The sequence below is a fragment of the Asterias rubens genome, chromosome 3 (genome assembly GCF_902459465.1).
Source record: "Asterias rubens chromosome 3, eAstRub1.3, whole genome shotgun sequence".
In the NCBI taxonomy this organism is placed as follows: domain Eukaryota; kingdom Metazoa; phylum Echinodermata; class Asteroidea; order Forcipulatida; family Asteriidae; genus Asterias; species Asterias rubens.
This window is the reverse complement of record NC_047064.1, coordinates 19808053-19834348: the sequence shown is the minus strand read 5'-3', so window position 1 is coordinate 19834348 and position 26296 is coordinate 19808053. Positions and strand designations below refer to the sequence as shown.

Here is a 26296-nt window from a genome sequence, read left to right as displayed (position 1 = left end):
TGGTGCCCTAACGTAATTTTCGAAGTGAAGCCGTGCATTTTGGCATTCGATATTCCTGAGTCCTAAAAAACCATAGAGTAAGGACAGAGTTACTCTATGAAAAAACAAATTGCGAATGTAAAGAAACTTAATGAACTATCTCCCTGATATATTATTGTTTATCACTATTTTGAAGTTAATATTGGTACACTCGTTTTTGAATTGAGTAAACTCGTATAATGCCCTAAAAGTTCTAAAGCTAAAAAAGCACAATAATTTGTTCCAGGAGTACCCCCCCCCCCTACAACTCCACCTGTCCTTCACCCATGCTTCACCCTAGCATCCATGGAGGTGGTAGCCCTACGTAGGCTAAGTGTCCTCAACCTGTCCTCCACCTTTTCGAAAGCCCCCCCCCCCCCCCCCCCCGGGTAAAAAAAACCCAGACAAAAACAAAAATATAGAAAACAAAAAATCGAAGAGAAAAAGAAGAAAAAAAGGCGAGAGGAAAATGCCTCATCATTTAAATTTAAGTATCACAAGGCCCCAACAATATTTTGTGGACAAACTTTTACTGCATTATTTGTATTACTTATAAAGTCATTATTTCAGATTAAGTTAAGGGTACATCCCAAGAAATGGAGGCTCTGAAAAGGCCTAGCCTTAGATTGCACCAGAGAGCATCTACGACTTACCATTTTCCCGGGGCCCTAAAGCGGGCCTCGGACCCCACGCCTTAATGGCGTCGTGCTCGCGCTCGCAATTTCAGATTTTGTTAATGCCCCTACCCTATATTTTTTTCTGAGGGTTAGAACCCTGCTTGCAACATACGATTATCGGTCGGATCTGGGTTAGCCGCCCACTTAAATTCATTTGCCGCCCAGATAACAAAAGTACATGTACATTTTGGGCGGTTTACACCGCCCAAAATGTTATTTAACGTCAGCAGTAGGCCTTTTTAATAATCTTATAACAAAAACGCTTGCCGACGATGTACAGCCTCTTCATTTCACTGAAAGACTCAAGAGATGACGTGTTTGATTACAAAGTGTTTCGTTACCTCTGTATTTAGTAGGCACACGGAGGCTTGATTGTTCGACACAAAAACTCCAAAAGCTCAGAGCTCACGGGGGCTTCGCCCCCTGGACCCCACGTATGGCCGGCCCCTGAACCCCACCCCTTAAATTTCTTGGAGCCAAAAAAACAAGTATTAAGACTACAAAGTTTCGCCCCGGTTAAAAAAAATCCTGGATCCGCGCCTACATCATCCCGTTCCTCCTCCGAACCTTCTTCCTATATAATATAATTATGTGTAACCACTAATGCGGGCCAATTATTCGGTCCTCCTAGCTTAATTCTTCTATAATCCATCAATAAAATGCCACCCACCTAATCCATACCCAGCCATCCTTGCTCTATGAATGGCATGGAATGACAATGTTTATCAATTCAAAGTAATTACACAAACTTTTGTATAACAATTGCAGGAGTTGTTAATTCTAATAATAATTTATAATGATTACAGTTTAATTTCAATTTCTTTATATTTTAGCATAATATTTGGAATGCGCCCGTAAACAAAAATAGTTTTCGGCACTCAAAGTTGTCCTCCAAAATGCAAACAAAACCCCCTGGTAAACCGTACTGTGTATTTCATAGAGTGTAGTTGGTGTAACTCAGTTAGACTGATACCACTGCCAAACAAGGAATGAAAAACGCCGCTCGGTCGATTTTTTTCCATAAAAAGATCAATGGGGTGAAACTGGTAACCGATTCCCGATGCCCAATACCGTTAACTCGATACGGATTTACAACCGTTAAGGGGATCAGTACCAGTCCGAATTTCTAAGGTCAATTAATCCCTGGGCCTACGCGACGTTTGTTCACGTGCATGTATTGAAAGCCGGTAGCGGGTCTTTTCTCTAAATTGCTGATAAGCTCACAACCAATCTGGAAAAATGGCTGGAACTGTCGCTAAATTATGCCGGTCTGTGGGCAGCCTGGGTCGTTTGGAGTCTTCAAAATGCGGCATGTTAGCCATGGCCAATGTCAGTCAACGGAATTGTGAGTTTTAAGTATTATTTTAGACTTAAACATCGGATTTTTATAACTTGTCTTGGATTTTTGGAATACCGAATTGGAGACTCAACTCAATTTAGGAGACTCGATTTAGATTTGACACAACATGTAAGCTCGCATATTATTTTACTGGCAGATTTTCTAGTACAGGGTTGTAACTTTTCACCTAAATAATACCATTGAAACAAAGGAGTGTGTTTGAAGTTTCCCAAGTCTTTTCTAGCCAGAAAAGAACTTTGCATATTGATAATAATTATTTAATTTAATCAAAACTAAGTGAGTGTTTCAAACATCTGTCAGTGTCAGTGTCACGTACCAAACAACCACAGTTTTGTCACAACAAGGGTCATTCTTGTCACTGGGATTCTGTATTTTGTGACTATATTTTAGCGTACTATTTGCTCAAATTGATCAATTCTCAGTATCTGTTTTGCATTTTACCATTGAGTTGAAATACAAATTGAAGTAAATAATGGTGTATAAAACTGTCCATGGTCCAACATATGTTTGCAAATGACAATTGTTTGTTTATTGATTTAATGATTTTTTGATAACCTTCTTTTTTTGAGGTCAATTGTGGGATTAAAATTTACTGACTAGTGACTACTGCATAGTTTTAAAATTGACAGTGAAAGCATTTTCAATTTACAACAATAATTGTAAAAACATGTCACTGGTGGAGGGAAAATTAGGAATTAAGAAAGATGCTTAATCTCTGAGTCAGACTGGCACTTTTCACTCAATCATGTATATTGTCAATAATTGTGGAAATGTTTTGTGGAAATAAATGTAAATTGAATTGAATTTAATTGAATGTGATTACGATCCTTGTCATTTGACTGGTCCAAAAGCTTTGACCAGTTACGGACCACTTCAATTTTGCAACAGCCACATGATGATGATGGGCCTTTTTCCCTGGAAAAAAGTGTTGGTTGAAAAATTGCTGAACTACTTCTCATCTTATATTTGAATGCCTGGACGAATACAATTTATGTAAAATTATAAGAATGAATTAAGAACAATTTGAGGAAAACACTGAGCAGTCATGTTGCTTTGGTTTTTGGGGGGGTCGTCAGGTTTCTGTGCTGCTGTTGAAGACACTTACTTGACATTCGCTTGAGAAAGGAAGTCTGCATCCATGCCATTGCCAACTAACTTTACTGAAGTTTGTGTCTTTGGAGACAGTTTATGGATGGGAATAATGGGTTTGCATAGACCAAGCTTGTAACAGATCATGAACTGGTCAAATGGGTGACAATGTATTAATACATTTTTTATTTTATTTTTTCAATTTAACTTACAAGTTTGCACCAAAAAAAAGGGAACTCAAAAAGTGATCCTGAACTGGTCAAATGACTGTATTACCATAGTAAGATGTTTTTGGTTTACAAGGATTTGGGTACTTTTTCAAAATGTCCATGCAGATTGACATTAAACTTACACTTACAGGGTTTGAAGATAATGATAGTTGAAAGCTTCCTTCCCTTTAAATATTACTAACTGAGGTTCTGTAGTTTTTTAGAAATGAGTAAAACAAGTCACAAAATAATGTTTGTCTCACACAGACAAAAATTATTTTAGCATGTAAAATCCCATTAACCAGTTATGATATTATACCAAAACCATAGCATAACTGGTTAATACGTTAATACATGCTAAAACTGAAACGAAGATTATTTGTTTTACTCATTTCTCAAAAACTAAAAGTAAAATTTCAAGGGAAGCTTTCTACTATCATAATCTTCAAACTGAGTAAGTTTAATGTAAACCTGTGGATATTGTGTTTTGTGTTAGTTTAGGAAAAAGTACATCTATAAACCCTTTAAACAGTAAAACAGCTCCTTCCCAAACAGTCATTGTGAGTCTGTGGCACGGGTCTAGGATCATGGTCAAATTTGAAGGAAAAAATCCTTTTTTGTTTCTAATTAATCACCAGAGAGTTCACATTATTGTGACAGTGCATTTTTTACTTTTAGACTACAATTTTACAATACATAGGAATGTATTTAAATTAAATACTTCAAAATAGTATTTTTTTATTTTTATGAATATTTTTGTTGATTTGGTTTGGGTACTTCTACTTCTTGTTTTTGACACAAAACACGATGTCCACAGATTTACATTATACTTAAACAGTTTGGAGATAATGATGGTAGAAAGCTTCCCCCTAAAAACATTTCTTGCTGAGTCGGAGGTGCTGTGGTTTTTGAGAAATGAGTAAAACAATGTCACAAAATAATTTTCGTCTCAGTTATAACATTAAAATAATAATGTTAAAAAAAAAAAAATATTATAATTAAGATGAAAATATTTGCAGAGTAAGGCTTTTTAAACCAAAGATAAATGAATGTAAGCAGGCTCCACTCTCAGTTCAGGTTTTCTTTTCCAACAATCCTATCACATCTCTCCCTTAGAACTTGGGCCGTACTCCCCACTCTCTGACCACACTCACAGGATACCCTGTATTAAACATACAGGATACTGACTAATTCCAACAAGCGCATGATGCAGATTACTATCAAGTGATCTTGAACTCTCGGTTCCCCCATTGACTGGTTGAGGAACAGGCTGTTAAAGGGTCAATGTGACTGCAGGGGCAAACTTAGGCATACAAAAAAAATATGGTATGTTGGTGTAACGGTCCCCTAAAAATAGGGTAGGTAGGTAGGGATTTTTGTTTTTCCCCTCCCAGCATTGAAAATGACATGTTTTCTAATTGTTTAAGCCGGTAGGATACACGATAACCAAAAGAAGACAAGGCTACACACAACAAATATTATATTTTTAAACTCTTGATGACATTTATTTTATGTTTATGTCTTTAATAGATTTTAATCATAATATTTCTTCCCTTGAAAAAATAAAAATATCCAGGGTCGGCCGTATTTTTAGGGTAGGTCGGGTTACACCAACATAACATTTTGTTTTTTATGCCTTACTATCTTGAGTATCGCTGCAACATTCACAGACAACACAAATTGGATTGCTTGTGAACACCGATCTTACAATGTACAACTTACAAGCTCTCAAGTATCACTCAATTAACTTGTTATTTGAAAAATGTGCACAACATAACATTGTACATACACAGTGTACAATAACTGCATGAATAATGCTGTAGACATAGCCGACTGGCATCAAGATTGGTACCATATGTACCATTGATCTGGGTAATTTTGCTAACACATGGCACTTCATTTATCTTAAAGTGCTAATTATGCACTAATTTTCCAATGAATAGAGTCCTCACAAGCAGGACAAAATAAGAAGGCTCTTAGTTAACTTCAACTTTAATCAGTAAATGTCATTTTATTTGATACTCTTTCCGAGAGTAGTTTAAAATGTGATATCATCCAAATCCAAAACTAATGAGTCTGTACAATCCAGAGAGAAGTTTAAAATTTATTATGCCAGTCAAAATGTCAAATCCAATGCCATTTTGATTGAATTTCATCAAAATTCATGAATGAACTGAACATTCTCTGTACAGGCGATTATATTTGAAATGTGACATCATCAAATATTTTGGATTTTGACAAAAGTTGCACTTGCAGGCAGTTTTGTTGTAGCCGTACCGGGCGGGCCTGCCAAGAACTAACAAATTTCACCCAGCACTCTGAGCAAAAACACACTATGCTGCCAGATTTCCTCCAGAGTGCACTTCAGTAATGATGGCCCCATTTCTAAGCATATAATTTTGTTGCAATCGCTCGCCCTTGTTGGACTAAATTGGGATAAGATTCCACCACATTGGTCTACATGTGGCTACAACACCATTTTTTATAAGGACTCTTATCAGATACTGTAAAATGAGTGGATCACAAAACTGAGTTTGACCTTGGGCCCCTCTTCAAATAAGGAAGTGGACAGTTCTCGGTTATTGATGATACATTTTTGTCATTTGTACATGTAGTAATGTTCTTCATAGAGCAAGGACAGTACATCGACCAGTTGAGTATTTAAATCAACTTGATGTACAATTGAGTGAAATAGTACTTCAGCATGATGATACTTGAAAAGCAATATTTGAGAAATGGATTTATGGATTTTTGAATTGATTTTGTTTCAGATTCCAACAAAGGCAGCCGTATTGAAGTAGCCAATCCAGTGGTTGATTTAGACGGTGATGAGATGACACGTGTTATCTGGGAAAAGATCAAAGAAACGGTACATCCTTTGCTTTGGTGTTATTTTATAGTTAGCAACCAGTTACACAATAATATATTAGTTTATAAATAAGAATAATAACAAGTTCTTATATAGCGCACTTCACAATAACTGTATCAATGCGCCTTACATTATTAATAATAATAATAATAATAATAATAATAATAATAAACCGTTTTGATATAGTGCTTTTCACGCCCGAGGGGTGTCTCAAAGCGCTTCCGACATTATTACCCCTGGTCACTTAGCCTTAAATCATTCCTTAAACAATCTCAGCTCCCTGGGGAGTATACAGCCTGTGCGCAATATATGCGCTACTCAGCTAAACCAATTACAAGAACCATCTCTGCCCTCACAGGTACCCATTTACCCCTGGGTGGAGACAAGCAATTATAGTTAAGTGTCTTTCTCAGAGACACAAGTGTCACGACCGGGATTCGAACCCACACCCTGCTGAACAGAAGCACCAGAGCTTGAGTTTGGTACTCTTATCTGCTCGGCCACGACATTATAAAGAATACCTATAGATTTACAGTAAAGAGCAGGCCTCATACTTCACAAAGACAACCAAGGCGAGTGTCTCCATGCCCCTGTCCATTGCCATGGTGCCCTTGAAATGCTGCAGTAAAAGTATACAATTTCCTGATAGGGTGCACTACCTTTACCAAGAAAAAAAATGCCTTGTTGCCCTTGCCCTTTCAAAAACTAAGCATATAGGCCTGAAAAAGAGAGAGGCCATTTTGAGGTACTACTTACTTTCATACCAAGTCTGTTTAAAGTACAGATAGTGCAGACTTTGTTTAGGGGGTCATGAAGTGCTCCAATACTAGGAAGGTAATAGTGCTTTGAGGTTAATCATTTGAATTGTTGTCCGCCCTACTGCATTTATCACTATCTTTGCTTTAGTGGCAGTATGCCATAGTGCAGTGCTGGTGAAGTGTGTAGGTAAATATTAACTTACCCAGGTTATCAATTTACACTGTGCTGGACTATCAATAAATTACAGTTCAATATGTAACTTGGGTGTACCTAGCGATAACGTATCAGTCAAAAAAGGGACAACTGTGTACAGTGATGGTATTGACCATTATCTGATGTGTATAGATAAATCCAATTATGATGCTCCTATAACCCATTGAACTTTTAGAAAGTTTAGCTCAACTCAGTCATACTCTAATTATTGTGGAACTCTTTTGGTTTCCTGATTCTCTAAACATTGAATGCTGCTTGTTTATTTGTTGTGAAATCAGGGTGCAATATATTGGCCTTTGTTGCCCCCGGTCTTGGCGCAGGTGCCCCGTCAAAAGTTTTCTGTTGACTTTAAGATTTTCCAACGGAAGTTCCCCTTTACAAAATGAAAATCGCCCTTTTACAAAATGACAAATCGCCTTGCCCTTTCAAAGATGAAATTCCAGGCCAGAAACTGTATTCACCTACTGACACTTTATGGTGTCAGTTGTTAAAAGGTGAAACAATTAACTAAATTTTGCATGAAAGGCACTGGATTTCTTTGGTACATGTCATTGGCGAAGGCCAGTGTTCTCATTTGGTTTTTCCCAACATGCATACAATAACAAATCTGTGAAAACTGAGTCCAAAGTCTTTTATTATTCGAGTGAGAAAATACTTTCTCAAAAACTAACTTAACTGTTCTATACTAACAACAGCCCTCCATTGTTGGTCTCCCAATAAATTTTCATGGTAACAATTATTTTTGAGTTTTTACCAATAGTGGCCAGTGTCTTTAAAGGCAGTGGACACTATTGGTAATTACTCAAAATAGTTATTGGCACAAAACCTTACTTTGTAACGAGAAATGGGGAGAGGTTGGTGGTATAAAACATTGTGAGAAACAGCTCCCTCTGAAGTGACCTAGTTTTGGAGAAAGGAGTAATTTTCCACGAATTTGATTGCGAAGACCTCAAGTTTAGAACTTTAGGTCTCAAAATCAACCATCTAAACGCACACAAATTCGTGTGACAAGGGTGTTTTTTCCTTTCATAGTTATCTTGCAACTCCGACGACCGATCAAGCTCAAATTTTCACAGGTCTGTTATTTTATGCATATGTTGAGATACACCAAGTGAGAAGACTTATCTTTGACAATTACCAATAGTGTACACTGTCTTTAAACGAATTATTGTTTTGTTTTTGTCTTTTAGCTGATCTTCCCATACCTGAAGCTAGACATCAAATACTTTGATCTTGGTTTGCCTTATCGAGACTCGACTAATGATCAGGTGACCATTGATTCTGCTCATGCCATCTTGAAATACAACGTTGGAATCAAATGTGCAACCATTACTCCAGATGAGGAGAGAGTTGTTGGTAGGTGGACATCATCCTCTTGGGTCGTATTTTTGGTTGCGTGAGGGCGCTCTCAATAATACTTTATCACTTCCGGGGGTATATGCGATTCGTTTTATCATCAGTTTTATCATCGGCATTCTGTCACTTCTGTGCGCTGTGATTTTAATTGTCCGTGATGGATTTGTCTGTGGTGGTAATGTATTCCAGTCTTTAATAGTTATTATGGGTATGAATTACCCTTGCAGTGATAAAAAAATAGTTTAAATGCACCCTCACGCTGTGAAAAAATACGACGGATTTACAATTTTATGCATCTGAAATCATCTGGTAACAAGTCAGATATGATTGGAGAAAAAAAGTTGAATCCCCTTTTAAGGTGATTCCCAGGTTGTATCGTAAACTCGGGTTTGATCCCTACACGGCAGTTAACGGTTGTATGGCTTCTGACTTGCACCCGGAACAAAGATATTGACGAAATAGGGAGATGCTAACATAGGGTTGGATAGCTCAGTTGGTTGAGCGCTGACATGTTTATCTGGAGGTCCTCGTTTTAAATCCTGCTCTTGTCAGTTTGTCTTTGTTCAACCCAAATCTATTTTAAAATTGACCTTTTCATTTTCCCTTGTGGGCTATTAATTGATAAGATTGACAACGCATGGAATTCAGGATTCCTTTTCTATCAGTTAAATGAAAGTAAAGGCCAGACACCTTGCAAGAATAAATTCACCTCGAACCATTGTCAGGCTTGTCCCCATGGCCTAGCGCACTGATGTAGGTGGTACATGTGTGTTTAGTTTCCATTGGTGTAGTTTCCATTGGTGTCTATTTCCCCAACCCCAAATCATTTAAAATTTACCCAGTCAGTTTTCCTTGGGGTTTATTTATTGATGCATGATTGTAAATTATTAGAATTTGTAGTTTGTATTTCAACCTGATCAACAGAAGCAAATTTATTTTAATATTAATAATATTAATACTAATATTAAAAGGGTACTTAAATAGCGCCTTATGCCAGGCCTCAAGGTGCTTAGCAAAATAGGTGTACTTTAACACGTCATGTTATTGACTCAATTTGTTCTTTTATAGAATTTGATTTGAAGCAAATGTGGAAGAGTCCAAATGGTACAATTAGAAACATCTTGGGTGGTACCGTGTTCCGTGAGCCAATCATGTGTAAGACAATTCCTCGTCTTGTACCTGGATGGACAGAGCCTATTGTGATTGGTCGTCATGCTTTTGGAGATCAGGTAAGGGAGCCATGGCTGCTGTGCAATTGTAACAAATACACATAGATTTTTTAGTATGGGCTCGTATTAGTGTTGAGGTTTTTTTATCTATGTATTTCATTGATGTGTGTTTGCCTGATAACTGCAGTCGCATACATGAAAGTAAAAGTATTGCACATAAATGAAACATAATATAAAGAAAAAATTGTTTTATATAATATTAGCCTGGTATGAATGGAGAGTTTGATAGTATAAAACATTGTGAGAAACGGCTCCCTCTGAAGTAATACAGTTTTCGAGAAGGAAGTAATTTTCCACTAATTTTATTTCGAGACCTCAGATTTAGATTTTGAGGTCCCGAATTCAAGCATCTGAAAGCACACAACTTTGTGAGACAAGGGTGTTTTTTCTTCCATTATTATCATGCAACTTCGACGACGAACTGAGTTCAAATTTTCTCAGGTTTGTTATTTTATGCATATGTGGAGCTACACCAACTGTACAGACTAGTCTTTGACAAATTACCAATAGTGTCCAGAGTCTTTAAACTGTCCTTCTTTTTATTTCTGTCCTACCTGGATTAGTACCGTGCTACTGACTTCGTGGTAGACCAACCTGGGAAGTTTGAAATGGTGTTTACTCCAACTGATGGCAGTGAGAAGACAGTCATCCCCGTTTATGAATTCAATGCTGGCGGCTGTGGGCTTGGAATGTACAACAATGATGAGGTGCATTATTATTTTTATTGATTTGTTTTCATTGTATTGTGTCTTTTACCAACTTAGTTGTGAGATATTGTGCTTTATAACTTTTGATTTGAAGAAACAATTCACCTCGGGTAACTAGAGATTGCGAGTGAAAAGTGTGGTATAATTCAGAGCTCAGAAAGCACCTAATTGACATTTGCTATAAATTGACCATTGGATTGAAAAATAGCAACCACTCAAGCCTGATTCTTACTTCTTGCGAATGCGATAAAAATTTTGACATCACAGCCCTGTTTTCTCAGCGAGTGTTTCACAGGAGTGCAGCACAAATCAACTGATGCGAAGTATTTGTTGCAAATTTGTGAACTTCGGTGAAACACTTGCTGAGGAAACAGCCCTGTGACATCAAAATTTGTGCGCATTCGCAGGAGGAAAACTCTTGTCCATTTTAAGTCTGAAGTTGAAGGTTGTTTCAATCTGTCTCCCTTGGAAACATCTTGCCTTGAGCGACTTAAGCATTTTGGGAATGATTTTAAATGTAAAATTGTTGTAATTCAGCCTTTGTGCTGCGAGCACATTTTTTTAATAAACCATTTTATCAATCCGTCTTTCAATTAATTATCAAGCCAATTCAAACTTTATTGATGAATTGAATTCATTATGTGATTCCTTTTAACTGTTTTACAGTCTATTGAAGGATTTGCTCACAGTTGCTTCCAATATGCACTGGCCAAGAAGTGGCCTCTTTACCTCAGCACCAAGAACACCATCTTGAAGAAATACGACGGCCGCTTCAAGGACATCTTTGAAGCTATCTACCAGTAAGTCTTGATTAAACAAAGTGTAGGCTTGATGCTTCGTTCTTAAAAGGGCAAGGGGCACTGGGGCGTTTTTTCCTTTGTAAAGGGCACCACAAGAGAATATTGTACATTTCTTTTGGAATGTTTTAAAGGGCTTCAAAGCAATGACTAGCACGGAAGGGATTTTCTCTATTGGGTCCACGAAGCATCAGGCCTGAAAGTTAAGCTGAATCTTTGTCACAAAATGAAATTAAAGTTATTAAAGTTTAAACTTAGTTCTTTGGCTATTTTAAAGTCACTAGACACCTTAATAGGAAGTGTCAAAGACCAGTATTCTCACTTGGTGTATTCCAACATTAGCATAAAATAACAAATGTGTGAAAATTTTGACTCAATTGGTCATCGAGTTCCAAGAGAATAATGAACGAACATAACACCCTTGTTGAACAAATTTGTGTGCTTCCAGAGGCCTAAAAAGGGCTTAAGGCCTGAAGACTCAAATATTTGAGTGAGGGTTTACATCTTCATCAAAAACTATGTTACTTTAGAGGGAGCTGTTTCTCACAATATGTGATACTATCATTAGCTTTCATCGTCATTATCGAGTAAGTTTTTATGCTTACAGATATTTTGAGTAATTGCCAATGGTGCCTTTTATAATTGTTGCTGTTTAATTTGTATACCACAGGGAAAAGTACAAGAAAGCGTTTGAAGATGCCGGTGTTTGGTATGAGCATCGTCTTATTGATGACATGGTTGCACAGGCTCTCAAGTCATCCGGTGGTTTCGTCTGGGCGTGCAAGAACTACGACGGTGATGTCCAGTCTGATGTCGTTGCTCAAGGTAAGGGCGTTTTAAAGCCTTACTCGGAGTAGGCTTCGGTAAATCATAAGATGAAGTTTATTTTCATCGAGTGTTGAACATGAATGCTCTTGTGAATCCCACTGTATTACCTTACATGATAATTAAACCATAAAGGTTGTGTACTTCAAAGAAATTCATTGTTTCAAAAATTTGTTGTAAATAGTCTCTAGGTAAAAACTACGCGCATCTCTCCACAGGCCTGGAGTTTCATCTTTGAGAGGACAAGGCCATTTTCGAGTTGCAATGGGCACTTCCATTGAGAATCTGATACACTTTAGATGGGGCATCAAGGCGAAACATGGGCAACTGAGACCATGGCCTCTGTGTAATTTCAAGCCTGTCCGCAAGAGTTCAAGTTTTAAGAATGTTTGCTTTAAAGATTGGGACACAATTGGTAATTGTCAAAGACCAGTCATATAACTTGGTGTATCTCAACATATGCATAAAATAACAAACCTGTGTATTTTGAGCTCAATTGGTCGTTGAAGTTGCGAGATAATAATGAAAGAAAAAACACATTGTCACACAAAGTTGTGTGCTTTCAGATGCTTGATTTCGAGACCTCAATTTCTAAATCTGAGATCTCAAAATTAAATTCGTGGAAAATTACTTCTTTCTCGAAAACTACGTTACTTCAGAGGGAGCCAATTCTTACAATGTTTTATACTATCAACCTCTCCCCATTACTCGTTTTCAAGTAAGTTTTTTATGCCAATAATTATTTTGAGTAATTACCGATAGTGTCCACTGCCTTTAACTAATGCTTATTGTATGTCCTTATTTTGTAATAGGTTATGGGTCTCTTGGCCTGATGACGAGTGTGTTGGTTTGTCCCGACGGTAAAACAATTGAGGCGGAGGCTGCTCATGGAACAGTGACCAGACACTTCAGGGAGCACCAAAAGGTAAACCACACTACGGCCGTGTCCGAAACGGCGACTTTGGCTACAGCTACGGCTAGATCGCGCGCATCTGCCTATTCTTCAACACTGGTAGACGCGCTGATCTAGACGTAGCTGTAGCCGAAGTCGTCGTTTCGGACAGGGCCTAAGCTTCTGCATTACTCCATCGATTCAAGATGGCTTCCCACTGAACAGTTGACTCATGTTTATCACGCACTTTTAAGAAAACTATTTCCATTCCATAGTACACATCTTTTTAGGTTAAAACAGGTAATTGTTCAAAGCTGGAACATGTCAAACTCCTGCTTATTTATCTGAACTCTGTTTACCATTATTCCCCTACTGGAACTTTAAGATCATTTCAACAGTCATAATGCTCGCCACAACTACAAGAGCTTCTTCCAGTTTCTACAATCAGAGATCATTTTCTTACGCTGCTTGATTTCTTTGGAGTAGTCTTCCTGTGTACATTCGCCAGGCTAGTTCTGTACACTGTTTTAAAAGTCTCTGTTAGAAACTCATTTGTCTGAAGCTGCTTATTTGTAATCTACTTGAGGTACATACCTTTCAATCAGTGTATGTTTCACTTTTCTCTTTACGCCTTTAGAGGATTTTGCATTAGGTTTTACAAATGTGTTTGGTATAATTATTATTATTATTATTATTATTATTATTACATATGGCTGAAGACCCAAAGGCAACAAAATCTGTTTGTTTATGGCTTCGATCTGCCTTTTATTATCAGGGTAACCAAACCAGCACCAATCCCATTGCCAGTATCTTTGCCTGGACGAGAGGTCTCGAGCACCGAGCCAAACTTGATGACAACCCAGCATTGGCTCACTTCTCTACCACATTGGAGAAGGTCTGCATAGACACTGTTGACTCTGGCTTAATGACCAAGGATCTTGCTGGTTGCATACATGGACTCAAGAAGTAAGTAGTTATTTGTGATTTCAGCTTTCAACTTTTAGTATCGGTGGAGATGCTTTTGAAATAATTATTATCTTTTCAGTGTATTTTTTATGTTGTATTTGTTTTGACTTGTTCTAATTTAACAATTCATAGAATCTACAGTGTGAAAGGAATTTCACAAAACACTTAAACATTAAACATAGCAGGCCTGCTACTTCACGGAGGCAAGTGTTCTTAAATTGCTCCAGTAGAAATTTTCAATTTCCTCATAGGGTGCCCTTTACGAGGGAGAAAATGTATTGGTGCCCTTGACCTTTCAAAAATGAAGCATGCAGGCCTTAAACTCACTTCCTCCTTCAATCTCGCTACAATAACATTATTTTTTGTTTTCCTTTTTAGCGTCAAACCAGAGCATTATTTGAACACCATGGACTTCCTGAACGCAATATCCGACAACCTCGGCAGGGCGTTGAACAAGTAAATAACTTGTGTACACTGAAACAACCTCTGATTACCAGGGCCCAATTTCATAAAGCCTGTAGTCACAAAAACTTGCTAAGCACAACAAATATTGCTTAGCAGAAACTGGTTACCAGCAAAAAGTCTATAACGTTTACGTTATTGTGACTGGTGCCCCAACCATTTTTGGCATAGCATAGAAATTTGCTGAGCAGTATTTTCTGCTATATGAAACTGGGCCGTGGCCCAATTTTATGGCTCTGATTACTGTAAGAGAAGAATTGGCCCTTACGGAAGCAGGGAATTATGTGCTTTCGTCAAGCGTATTTCACAGGTTAGCAGGGAATTTTGACTTGTGAGCGTGTGTACTCCACATATTCTACATTCTTCTCTTACACAGCTAGCGCAGAAATTTGGTGCTTACAAAGTAAGCGGACAATAGTGAGCGCAAGCACAGAATTTGGCAGTAAGCAGAGCCATGTAGTTGGGCCCTGATTTGAAAGACCTGAGGTGTTTCCATGGAAACTTGTAATTTCGAGGTCAACAATCAGATGACAATGAGTATTGGATACTTTTCTGAAAATGCAATATGCAATAAGGTGTTTTAGCAAATTAACAGAGGCTCTGTGCCTGTTCATTGTTTTTAGAAAACCAAAGACTTAGAAATCCCTGAGATCAAATCGTGCTGTGGTGTTCCATTTACAAAGTGTTTGAAATTACTGTGTGATCGGTAGAGAAGATTAATCCCACAGTGCACTAAAATAGCATGAACCTCAGGAAAAGAGAGACTTAAGAGAAAGTTTATCTTCCCTTGAATGATTATGTGTTTCAATTATTTAATGTAATCACATAAATAAACATTTAACTTATTGTGAATAGAGCTACATGTTTAACGGAGGTAACAACCATGGTCTGTTGCATTGCAATTAAGCACCGTATATTGACCTTTTCATGTAAGCTGGGATTTCTGCATGTACTGGTTGTGACAATTGTGATGATGTTAAAGTAATGATTTACAAAATTAAACATTGCTAAGTAATTCAGGTCTGCAATTTCATCTTTAAGATGGCAGGGCCGTTTCCATTTTGCAAAGGGCCCTTTCTTCATTTGAATCTTGGAAGTTTATGAGAAACTTACGTCTGTGTGATTTCAGGCCAGCAATATTTAGCTTACTTCATTGGTGAATTAGGTTATTGTCACTTTAAAAGTCACAGTAAGTTCTATTTTTTTGAAAGTAAATTTCTCAATCATTATTTTAGTCGTTAATTGTCTACTTTTCCTAAAAGGGCATTAATCTTTTATGCAGTTGTCACAACTAGGGACTTAATTGAACCCTAACAGTCTTAATCTCTTGAAATCAGTATTATTATTTTTTCATCTTTTGGGACATTTATGTGGCAAATATTCGGACTAGTTTGGATATCTATGTATGCTGTGATGGTTTCTGAAATCAATGAATACTTTGAAGGCAAAACATTTTGGTTATAAAGAAAACTTGGGATAAACTGAAAACCTTCTTTTTCAATCAGTAAATCTCGCCTGGCTTCACCTGCACGTTGGTGTCAAAGAGAGGCCGGCTATCCGTGAGACTTTCCTGACTAAATGCTGCAGGCTTTGCCTAGTCGTGGTTTTCCTCTTGGTTTTTGATTGCATTCCCTTTGTTATTATTAATCCGTAAATACTTGATAATCAAAGTGAAAACTGACATTTCCTGATGTCTTCATCAATCTTTTGTCAAGGAAACATGTACTTTGAATTATTGCAGTTCCGCTGGGATAGGTTTTATATTTATTATCAAGTTTATGTTAAACTTGTTATTTCTAAAGACAATTAACAAAACAAAGAAAATCATGTTTCTAAACCACCCTGTAATGCTAAAAAGGTCAAGGTAGTTTCCCCCTGTGCTGTGCATTTTTTGTTTTGTCAAAGAACTTTTATTTTCGGTCACATCAAAATGTTACTTATAAATCTTAATCTGCAAACCTGAATTAAACAAATATTTTGCTGCTGTTGTGTTTCTTTTATAAATATTTTAATAATTTCAACTAGTACTTGAAATTGTACAATACCTCACACAATAGTATAAAAGGTCACAAAGATGAAATACAAATTAATTGATTTGTGGAAACAAATAAAGTTGCTGTGCAAAGTAAAAATTATATGAGTTTTGTTAAAGATTTTTATTTATTTGTTCATGGAGGTAGTAGATACTCCATGATTTGTTGAAGTGGTATGTTTTTCACCTTATGTTTTTCAAGTTAAATACTTTGTTCTGTGGCCGTCAACAGAGGGCGCTATATACTTTTCAGCTAGAATCTAGCTGAAAACACGGATCTAGCCTGATCCGTGTCACAGTTCCGGGTTTTGCGGCGACTAAAGTGAAGTTTGTACACGTTGAGTATGTGTTTTAAACTGTAGTATTTACTATTTAATAGCATTTATGAATTTATACCTGGTTAGTAATGACATTCTTAGAAATGCTATGATGTTATTGGCGTCGTATAAACATGTCTGAAAGTACTAAACAAAGTGGGGACAGAAATTGTCAAGAACCAACTCCCACATGTCCCCAAAATGCTAAGAAGGATGAATGGGAGACTTTTTTTGAGAGTCATGACGCACCGCCTGGGTTCGCAAGTAAAAAACTACAAATGCATGAATTTGCTCAAGGTCATTTGAAAAATGGAACCAATGTTGTCCTCGTTACGGTAAGTTTTGGAGGTTTGTTTTCTTGTTGAGTTCAAATTTCAAGTTCAGTTGAATAAATAAATTAAGGAGTTAATAAAGCCACATTGAGGGTTTTTTAATCATCAAGTGATTGATTGAGCAGGAATATCCGAATAAACAAATGGAGCTCAAATTCTGAAGTAACTGGTTACTGCCAAGTGCCCTGTGAAGAACGTCTTTAAAAATCAACGTCTTTAAAATCATTAAAAGAGCAATCCGGTTTAAGGTTTTAGGCAGTTTTTGGTGATGTAGGCCTAATAACTGTTGGAACATTACAGAATTGGTTTTGCTAGCAAAAAAAGTTGCTGGCAGTAGGCCTATAATATAAGCACACCATACCCTATAAATAAACAGACAAACCCGCAGAAGTTTGAGATCGATCGGCCATCTGGGTCACGAGAGAATAGTGAAAAACCAATTACAAATTTTGCATTGCATCGATGCCAAAACAAAAATGAATAAAACGCTCACTGAGCGATCGATATATACTCCAAACGCGAAATTAGATTATTTATTTCTCATCAAATAGTATGACATTTCAGACAGAAATAGTTCAAGGGATGTTTTCTACTACCATCATCATTAGACCGTGTAAGTTTTATGTTAATCTGTGATCTTCACGATTTTTCTTTCTTACCAATTCTGTAACGTTCCTTTAATACATAAAGAACAGACAAAACAGCACAAGTTACACTTACAGGTTGAATGGCTTTCACTCCTACCTAACTGGCACCCCCAAACAAACATTGACAAAGTAGAGAGACCTCGTAACGTAACCCTTCTCCCGACAGCTGCCAGGAGGAGGGTTACGTTATCGCAACTAAGAGACCTCCAGCCAACAAAGAGGTTGATAGCTCAGTTGGTCTAGCACTAGTTCATGTCGAGTAGCAGGTCCCACTCCTGTCATCGCCTGTCAATTTTATTTTGTTCAACCTTCAAAATATAGTAGTAATAATAGTAATAAAAATTATTATTATAGCGCATTTCACAATAACCGTATCAAATCAATGCACTTTACACTAGTCATGCTAGTGCGCTTGTCATCTGGTCATCGGGCCAAGAACATCCCCTTTTTAACAGTTTAATGTTTCTCAGCTTCCTTTGGGAGTACAACCTGGGAGTACAACAGTTTATGTCGCTCCAAAGGCTTTTTCATTCACAATATCAACCTCTACCCTTGCAGGTACCCATTTATACCCCTGGGTGAAGAGAAGCAATTATAGTAAAGTTTCTTGCTCAAGGACACAAGTGTCTCGACCGGGGTTCGAACCCACACCCTGGTGACTTAGCATGATGAGTGCATTGATTGATTGTGTTTTTGTGACTTTCTCTCGACAGTCCGGAGGTACAGCAGTTCCTCTGGAGAGCAGAGTTGTTCGCTTCATCGATAACTTCAGTTCCGGCAAACGTGGAGCTTCATCAGCAGAATATATCCTTTCAACCAAATTATTATTAAGTTCTGTGCATCATTCTTTTGGAATAAAGGAACACGTTGCTTTGGATCGGACGAGTTGGTCTTTAAAAAGCGTTTGTAACCGTTTGTTATAAAATGCATATGATTGGAATGGAAAGATGTTTTAAAAATAGAAAACAATGATCCACACAAATTTGCCTCGAATTTGCGCGGTTTTCCTTTTATTATGCGAACTAACACGGTCGGCCATTTATGGGAGTCAAAATTTGACTCCCATAAATGGCCGACCGTGTTGGTCGACGAGATAAAAGGAAAACCGTGCAATTTAGAGGCATGTTTGTTTGGATCATTGTATTCTACTTTTAAAACATCTTTCTACCCATATGCATTTTATAACAAACGGTTACAAACGCTTTTCAAAGACCAACTCGACCGATCCAAAGGCAATGTGTTCCTTTAAATATAGAGAAAGTAATTTGGAGAAAGAAGGTAGTATTTTATGGACAAGATTTGTTTGGGGAAGACGTTTAAAATGAAAAGTCGATTGTAACAAAACTTACTCGATTGTTGCAAACTGCTTACCAATGCAAAAAAATAGTTAATGGCTTGATGTTTCAACCCAACCAGAGTCTTTCCATAGCCTTTGAGAAAGACTCTGTTATGATCGAAACGGCAAGCCATTAACTATTATTTAACTAACATACAGTCATAGTGTGTACTGCTGTAGGTCTAAAGGCATGATTTATTCTATTTTTCCTTAATTTGGTAAATACACATTTCTTAGCAGAGGGGTATGCCGTCATCTTTCTTCACAGACATAAGTCACTGCAGCCTTATGAACGACACCTTTCTCATACCAAATTAATTGATGTACTCGACGTCCAAAATAAACCGAATGGAGACCAAACAATTGTTGGTGAGAATGTTGGCTTCTTATACTTGTACATGTAAAGCGTTAAAGGAACACGTTGCCTTGGATCGGTCGAGTTGGTCCTTGAAAAGCATTTGTAACCGTATTTTAAAAGTAGAATATAATAATCCACACCAGTATCACTCGAAATTGCGTGGTTTTCCTTTTTCCTCGTCGACTGACACCGTCTGCCATTTATGGGAGTCAAATTTCTGACTCCCATAAATGGCCAACCGTGTTTGTTCGCCACGTATACGGAAAACCATGCAATTTTGAGGCAAATCTGTGTGGATCATTGTATTCTACTTTAAAAACATCTCTCTAACCATATATGCATTTTATAACAAACGGTTACAACATTTTTTAAAGACCAACTCGACCGATCCAAGGCAACGTGTTCCTTTAAAATCTGTCTCTCAGTGATGCTCATGGCACTGAAATTTTATTACCCCTCGCTATGGGCAATTTCTTTCATTCCTAAAATCATCTCAGCTCCCTTGGGGTGTATACAGCCAATGCTGCCAAATATGTAGCGCACTACGCTAAATCAATTACAAGAACCATCTCTGCCCTCATATGTACCCATTTATCCCTGGGTGAAGAGAAACATTTACAGTTAAAGTCTTTTGCTCAAGGACGCAACTTTCATCACCGGGATTCGAACCCACACCCGGCTTGAATATGATGCTCTTAACCACTCGGCCATTACTCGGGTGATTTGGGTAGGAACGTACTATGAGGAGAAAAGTGGCATCTGAAGTTAACTTGCGTTTATACTGCTACATTTATATTATGTTTACCAACCATTTTTAATGGTCAATATTCTACTCTAAATTGTGATCAGGGACCAATTTCAAGAAGCTTCTGTTAAGCAGAGAATACTGCTCAGCAAGTTTCTCTGCTAAGCAAAAAGTGAGTGGGGCACCAGTAACAGCGATGTAAACTTAATGTCATTTTTGGCTGGTAATCTTTTCCTGTTAAGCAATACTTTTATGTGCTTAGTAAGTTTCTGTGCTTACAGAAATTGAGATCATATTGACATCTATCCCACTTTTCACTTGGTTGATCTTCAACATTACACACACCCAAACCCATTGATAATTTCATTCCGATTTTCTTCTTTTCAGCAAATCAAGCCATGTTTCCCAAACTTCTGTCAATCTTGAAGGTGTATAAAGATGTACGGGCCAGCAATAGCCTCCTGCTTGTTGAATTTGTCATGCTTCAAGAATACTTGTACCTGCTACAAGCAGCAGCGGAGGCACTGTCTTTCGCTGGGACACAAACAATGTTCTACTTAGCAGCTGCAGTTTCAGACTTTTACATTCCAAGCAAAGAAATGGTGAGTTTGCAAATAACTGTACACACTTGGGAATATTTAAAGACACTGGACACTATTGGTAATTGTCAAAGACCAGTCTTCTCTCTCGGTGTAACTCAACAATAATGCATAAAATAACAAACCTGTGAAAATTTAAGCTCAATTGGTCGTCGAAGTTGCGAGATAATACTGAAATACCATTGTCACATGTAGTTGTGAGCTTTCAGATGCTCGATTTCGAGACCTCAAATTCTAAATCTGTGGTCGAAAATTTTTAAAATTACTTCTTTCTCGAAAACTATATTACTTCAGAGGGAGCCGTTTCTCACAATGTTTTATACTATCAACCTCCCCCCATTACTCGTTACCAAGTGAGGTTTTATGCTAATAATTATTTTGAGTAATTACCAATAGTGTCCATTGCCTCTAATTATTTCAACACTGTTCAGTGTATTCAAGACATGCCTGATACTTCCAGGCGGCAACAAAGGCAATTGCCTCTATGCCCCCCTGGTTGGTGCCCTTGAAATGCCCCAGTAGAAATTGACTGAACTTCCTCATACAAGAGTCATAGGGTGCCCTTTACCGAGGAGAAATGCCTTGGTGCCCTTTCAAAAATTAAGCATTCATGCCTGCAAGATTTAAAGGCAGTGGACACACTTGGTAAATTACTCAACTAGACTGCAAAAACTTTCATGCATGTCTAGTTTGGAAGACACTGCTCTAGAATTGCAAAGGCCAAGGGTTCAAGTCCCACCTGAGTAATATGCCTGTGATTGTTGTCACAGAACTCAAGAAAGTACTGAGTATACAGTGCTATTACACATCAGTGAAAGGGTAAAACCAAAATTACCATTTTGTTTATATACTTTCAGTCGGAGCATAAAATTTCTTCCTCCAATGGCCCACCGATTATCAGCTTGAAAGTTGTTCCTAAGATGTTAACGCCCTTGGTGCATCACTGGGCCCCTGATGCGTTTGTGGTGTCGTTCAAACTGGAGACGGATCGAGCGTTGCTTTTGGAAAAGGCCAGAAAAGCTTTAAGGGATTATAATCATGAGGTACAGTACAGCATGGAATTCATCTTCATTATTATCTTAAAGACAGTGGACACTATTGGTAATTGTCAAAGACCAGTCTTGTCACTTGGTGTATCTCAACATTATGCATAAAATAACAAACCTGTGAAAATTTGAGCTCGATTGGTCGTCAAAGTTGCGAGATAATCATGAAAGAAAAAAATACCCTTGTCACATGAAGTTGTGTGCTTTCAGATGCTTGATTTCGAGTTTTGAACTCAAATTCGTGGAAAATTACTTCTTTCTCGAAAACTACGTTACTTCAGAGGGAGCCGTTTCTCACAATGTTTTATACTATCAACCTCTCCCCATTACTCGTTACCAAGTGAGGTTTTATGCTGAAACTTATTTTGAGTAACTACCAATAGTGTCCACTGCCTTTAAGAAAGGTTTGCGGTAGTTTTGAGTAGTGTTGGTTCTGAATAGAACTGGGGGTTAACGACCTCTTTTAGAACCAACACTATGCAAACAAAATATTCACATGGTGTTACCACAAACCTCTCTCAGTTATACTTACCACCATGCAAAATTTTAAATCCTACTCATTATTATTGTATCCTGTCAAATATCAACCTCTAACAAAATGGCAGCCAACTTTGCAGTCTGTCTGCATGATTGTTTTTATCTTTGGCATAACAGCTGTGTGTGTTCTTGTTACCCAGGTTACCTTAGGTTAACCTCTTGATCTTTTCCAATAAACTTCATAAAGCTCAACGCACCTATTGACCCCTTGCACGCACGTCACACGCGACTGTGCCACGCTCACCATTTTGGTGGTCAATAGGTTTACGTGTAAACGCCACGTCGCCTAAAATGTGCACTTCACTGAATATCGCACAGTTACATTGCCCACCGGTGTGGCGGTTTCAAGATTATTCTGCTGATGACGTCAGGTGAATTTGGTCAATAAACCCATTGCACAACATGCACAACAGTTTTGACTCCCAAAATGATGGACATTCTGCGTTGTGCATTGGGGTTGTAGAAATCAGTAGACCTCCTTGCATAACGCTAAATGTACCTATAAACCCATTGCACAATTCGCAGCGCACTCACACGCGCCTATCCTGTGCGCCATTTCGTTCACAAACATATGCACAAAACATTTGACTCCCAAAGCGATGGACATTGTTCCGCATTGTGTAAGGGGGCTATCAAAATCAATAGACCCCCCCTTGCATAATGCAAAACAACACAAGTACGTTGAGGTCACGCGCATGTTTTTACGCACTAAGGACAGCTATCGTCCAATGAGCTGCCTCCTTTTGGCCTCAGGGATTGCGCTTCTTGTGAGTGTGATGTCATATGCAAAGAGTATATATCTCCCCAGCGGGCACTTCTCCAAACCACATTACGAAATAGGGGAGCTTCCTCTAACAGACACGGGGTTGGTTTCAAGTTACTCATCCCAACTTGGGACTAGCCTTAAGTTTTTAAGTAACTCTTTGTGAAATCGACCCTTGTACTATAAATTATGAGGTGCTAGTTAGATTGCAATTTATAAAAAAATTAATTGAGTTTATCATCTACTAAATCTATGTCAATGTCTTTTTACCTTTTCTTGCAGGTTGTGATCGCCAACATACTTGAGGAGCGAAACGAATGCGTAACTATAGTAACGCCAGACGAACACCACAAAATTTGTATCACCGACAGTCGTGGGACGCGAGACATTGAGGAATTGATCATTAAAGAGCTGGTAACCAAACACACTGTCTTCATTGTGGAACATGGACCTGAGTGAGGTGGTACCAGTTTTTTTTTTTTTTTTTTTTTTCACTACCTTACCTGGTTTTTAACCTCCAAAAGAAAGGGCAACTTGGCCTCAAGTTGGTATGGGGTTGTGATGTAACTCTAAAATGACATCTCATCTCAACAAAATTTAGTCAAAATTATTTTGGTAACGAGCAATGGAGAGCTGTTGATAAAATAACACATTGTAAGAAACGGCTCCCTCTAAAGTAACAGTGTTTGAGAAGGAGGTAATTCCTCACTTCAAAATTGAAAGACTCCAGGCCAGGAGACTTTTTTAGCCATCTGAAAGCACACACAAAAATTGTGCAACAAGAGTGTTTTTTTCTTTCATTATTCTCTTGCAACTTCGATGACCAATTGAGTACAAATTTCCAAAGATTTTTAATTTCATGCGTATATAGTGATACATCAAGTGAGAGTACTGGTCTTTGACAATTACCAAAGGTGTCATGTGTGCTACATGTATAGTGATCATGTAACAAAGCTGTTTTTGACTTCCCATCGAGTTTTGTTGTACTCACTGTATTAATTTATAATGGACCATTTTATACCACAAAACTCAGGTTTTATGCATATTGTTTTTACCCCATGGAGTTATTGTTATAATATATAAATTGTACATAAGAGTACATTCTTTAAAATAAAAATGAACAGAAATCAGCAGCTGAGTCCAGTTTGAGCACTGATGATGAAACAGTTTTTGTGGTCGGGTTGCCAAAGTTAAGTGGTTCATTTTCTTGCCTTCCATTTCAAGGACCCTGGTTCGAATCACGCCTGTGTGTTGAATCCTTGTATTTGGCTATCTGCATAAGACATTAGAACTTAAAGGCACTGGACACTCAAAAAAAAATTTGGCATAAAACTCACTTGTTGGTAATGAGCAATGGAGAGCTGTTGATAGTATAAAACATTGTGAGAAATAGCTCCCTCTTTTTGGTAATTTGTCACTAAAATATTAAAAGACTTCATGCCTGAAGTCTTCATTACGCAACTGAAAGCACACAAATTAATGTGCAACAAGGGTATTTTCTCTTTCATTATTCTCTTGCAACTTTTATGACCAATTGAGCCCATATTTTATGCATATGTTGGGATAACACCATTGTGAGAATACTGGTCTTTAAATAAGACAACTATCAATAGTGCCCAGTGCCTTTAATATTAAGACACTTCTTTACTCTTCTGTATTCTGGATCAACTAGTCTTTGAAAATAATGTATAAACTCACTCAGTATTTATAATCCATGATTTTTAGGTTTTTATGGTGCACTACTGAAAATTTGTATATATTAGTGGTAAAGGAAACATTAATTTATATATTATTGAGTATTACTCGTACCTCAGGGGTGTAGTTGTGTTAATAGAGTTATTTTTAATAACTTCTTGAAGGAACATGCAACAGTGGAATTAAATTGAGTTAGTTGGATTTGAAACTTTGCTTGAGGGAAGTTTAACTAAGAGAGGTTTGCAGTGTTAAATGTTCATCGGGGATTAGTAATATTCCTTTTTTTTTTTTTACCCATTGTTACAGATGGGCTTTCTCTCCCCCTTATCCTGTTCCTTTTGTTATGACATATTTGTTGGTCTTTAAGAACATCTGTGGTATTTGGCAAAACAGGTCAGTCTGTTGCACAATGTGTATTGTTAGATGTTATGCAACGGTCATAATGTAACATTGTGTCCTTAAGGTGTTGACACTCCAAACTTATTGTTAATGTGCAGTGGACACAATGTTTAGTATAATTGCCCACTGCATTGTGTGATGTTTCTAGCCTATAAAATACTGGGTATGCCTCTTGCTGGGTTACACTCATCACTCCGCCACCACTGAGTCAGCCAGGGGCTCTGCCCAACCCATACATTGATGGGTGTCACCACTCCAACCGTCGGCCACACCATTGTCCAGTGTTGGTGTTTCAGCCATATTCCAGCTATAGAGGCAGTCAGTCAAAACTGTGCTCTTTCTCCTTCAAGTTGATGGCTTGAACCACCCAGTTCTTGCGCTCCGATGGCCTAAAACCCACGCCCGGTTTTGAGGCTCTTCCTAGATGGCCTAAAACCCACGCCCGGTTTTGAGGCTCTTCCTAGATGGCCTAAACCCATGCCAGGTTTGAGGCTCTCCCCAGATGTACCAATCTAGTGCCAGACGTCAATTTAGAAGAGACACCGTGTAACCAGCACATCAAACCCAGTCATCAAACTTCCGGTAGCTATAATCTTAGAGTCTCTCATTTGAATTGTATTAAATCTGCCATGTACATTATTAATTGTTCTATTGTTTTAAATATTGTTGTTTGAGTAAAATAAATTATCATCGTGACTATAATCGCTGGTTAGGTTTCACTCTTCCTTGTCAAATGTCTCTGTCGTGCTTTAGTTCCTTTTTGACATTGTAATGGACTAGGCGCACGTAACACCATACACCGATGTGTTAGCACTGTATACTCGGTACTTTCCCGAGTCCTGTGAAAAATTATCACGGTCATGTTACTCGGGTGGGATCCGAACCCACGACCTTTGCAATTCTAGAGTAGTGTCTTACCAACTAGACTACCGAGGTTGCCCGGTAGCTAGAATCAGAATTAATAAGTATTAACCTAAAAGAAGTTATCACATTATCTGCTTGTGACAAATGTTGGCTTTGATCAGTCAACTTATTGCCTGAATAAAAAAAAATGTTTTTAGC

At 37.8% G+C, this 26296-nt stretch overlaps 2 protein-coding genes across 2 annotated transcripts; both read left to right on the top strand.

Moving 5' to 3' along the window:
• The first annotated feature begins 1828 nt into the window (after positions 1-1828).
• LOC117287804 (isocitrate dehydrogenase [NADP], mitochondrial-like) lies at positions 1829-16563 on the top strand. Its single transcript, XM_033768323.1, has 10 exons — positions 1829-2040; positions 6125-6222; positions 8385-8550; positions 9619-9779; positions 10343-10486; positions 11153-11286; positions 11954-12108; positions 12921-13033; positions 13776-13966; positions 14345-16563. Exons 1-10 carry the CDS (start codon positions 1935-1937, stop codon positions 14424-14426), a joined length of 1350 nt encoding a protein of 449 aa, XP_033624214.1. The 5' UTR covers positions 1829-1934; the 3' UTR covers positions 14427-16563.
• A 176-nt stretch (positions 16564-16739) lies between these two features.
• LOC117287805 (phosphopantothenate--cysteine ligase-like) lies at positions 16740-24499 on the top strand. The gene is made up of 6 exons (XM_033768324.1): positions 16740-17112; positions 18470-18560; positions 19321-19461; positions 20583-20797; positions 21652-21837; positions 23423-24499. The coding sequence occupies exons 1-6, from the start codon at positions 16912-16914 to the stop codon at positions 23597-23599; spliced, it is 1011 nt and encodes a 336-aa protein (XP_033624215.1). The 5' UTR covers positions 16740-16911; the 3' UTR covers positions 23600-24499.
• The last annotated feature ends 1797 nt before the right edge of the window (positions 24500-26296 follow it).

Excerpts from the sequence above, each read along its gene's own strand:
- LOC117287805 (XM_033768324.1), top strand. The coding sequence starts at position 16,912 with ATGTCTGAAAGTACTAAACAAAGTGGGGACAGAAATTGTCAAGAACCA. Across the intron at positions 19,462-20,582 it reads TGGAGACCAAACAATTGTTG|CAAATCAAGCCATGTTTCCC; the intron begins GTGAGAATGTTG and ends TCTTCTTTTCAG. Across the intron at positions 21,838-23,422 it reads TAAGGGATTATAATCATGAG|GTTGTGATCGCCAACATACT; the intron begins GTACAGTACAGC and ends CTTTTCTTGCAG.
- LOC117287804 (XM_033768323.1), top strand. The coding sequence starts at position 1,935 with ATGGCTGGAACTGTCGCTAAATTATGCCGGTCTGTGGGCAGCCTGGGT. Across the intron at positions 2,041-6,124 it reads CAATGTCAGTCAACGGAATT|ATTCCAACAAAGGCAGCCGT; the intron begins GTGAGTTTTAAG and ends ATTTTGTTTCAG. Across the intron at positions 8,551-9,618 it reads AGATGAGGAGAGAGTTGTTG|AATTTGATTTGAAGCAAATG; the intron begins GTAGGTGGACAT and ends GTTCTTTTATAG.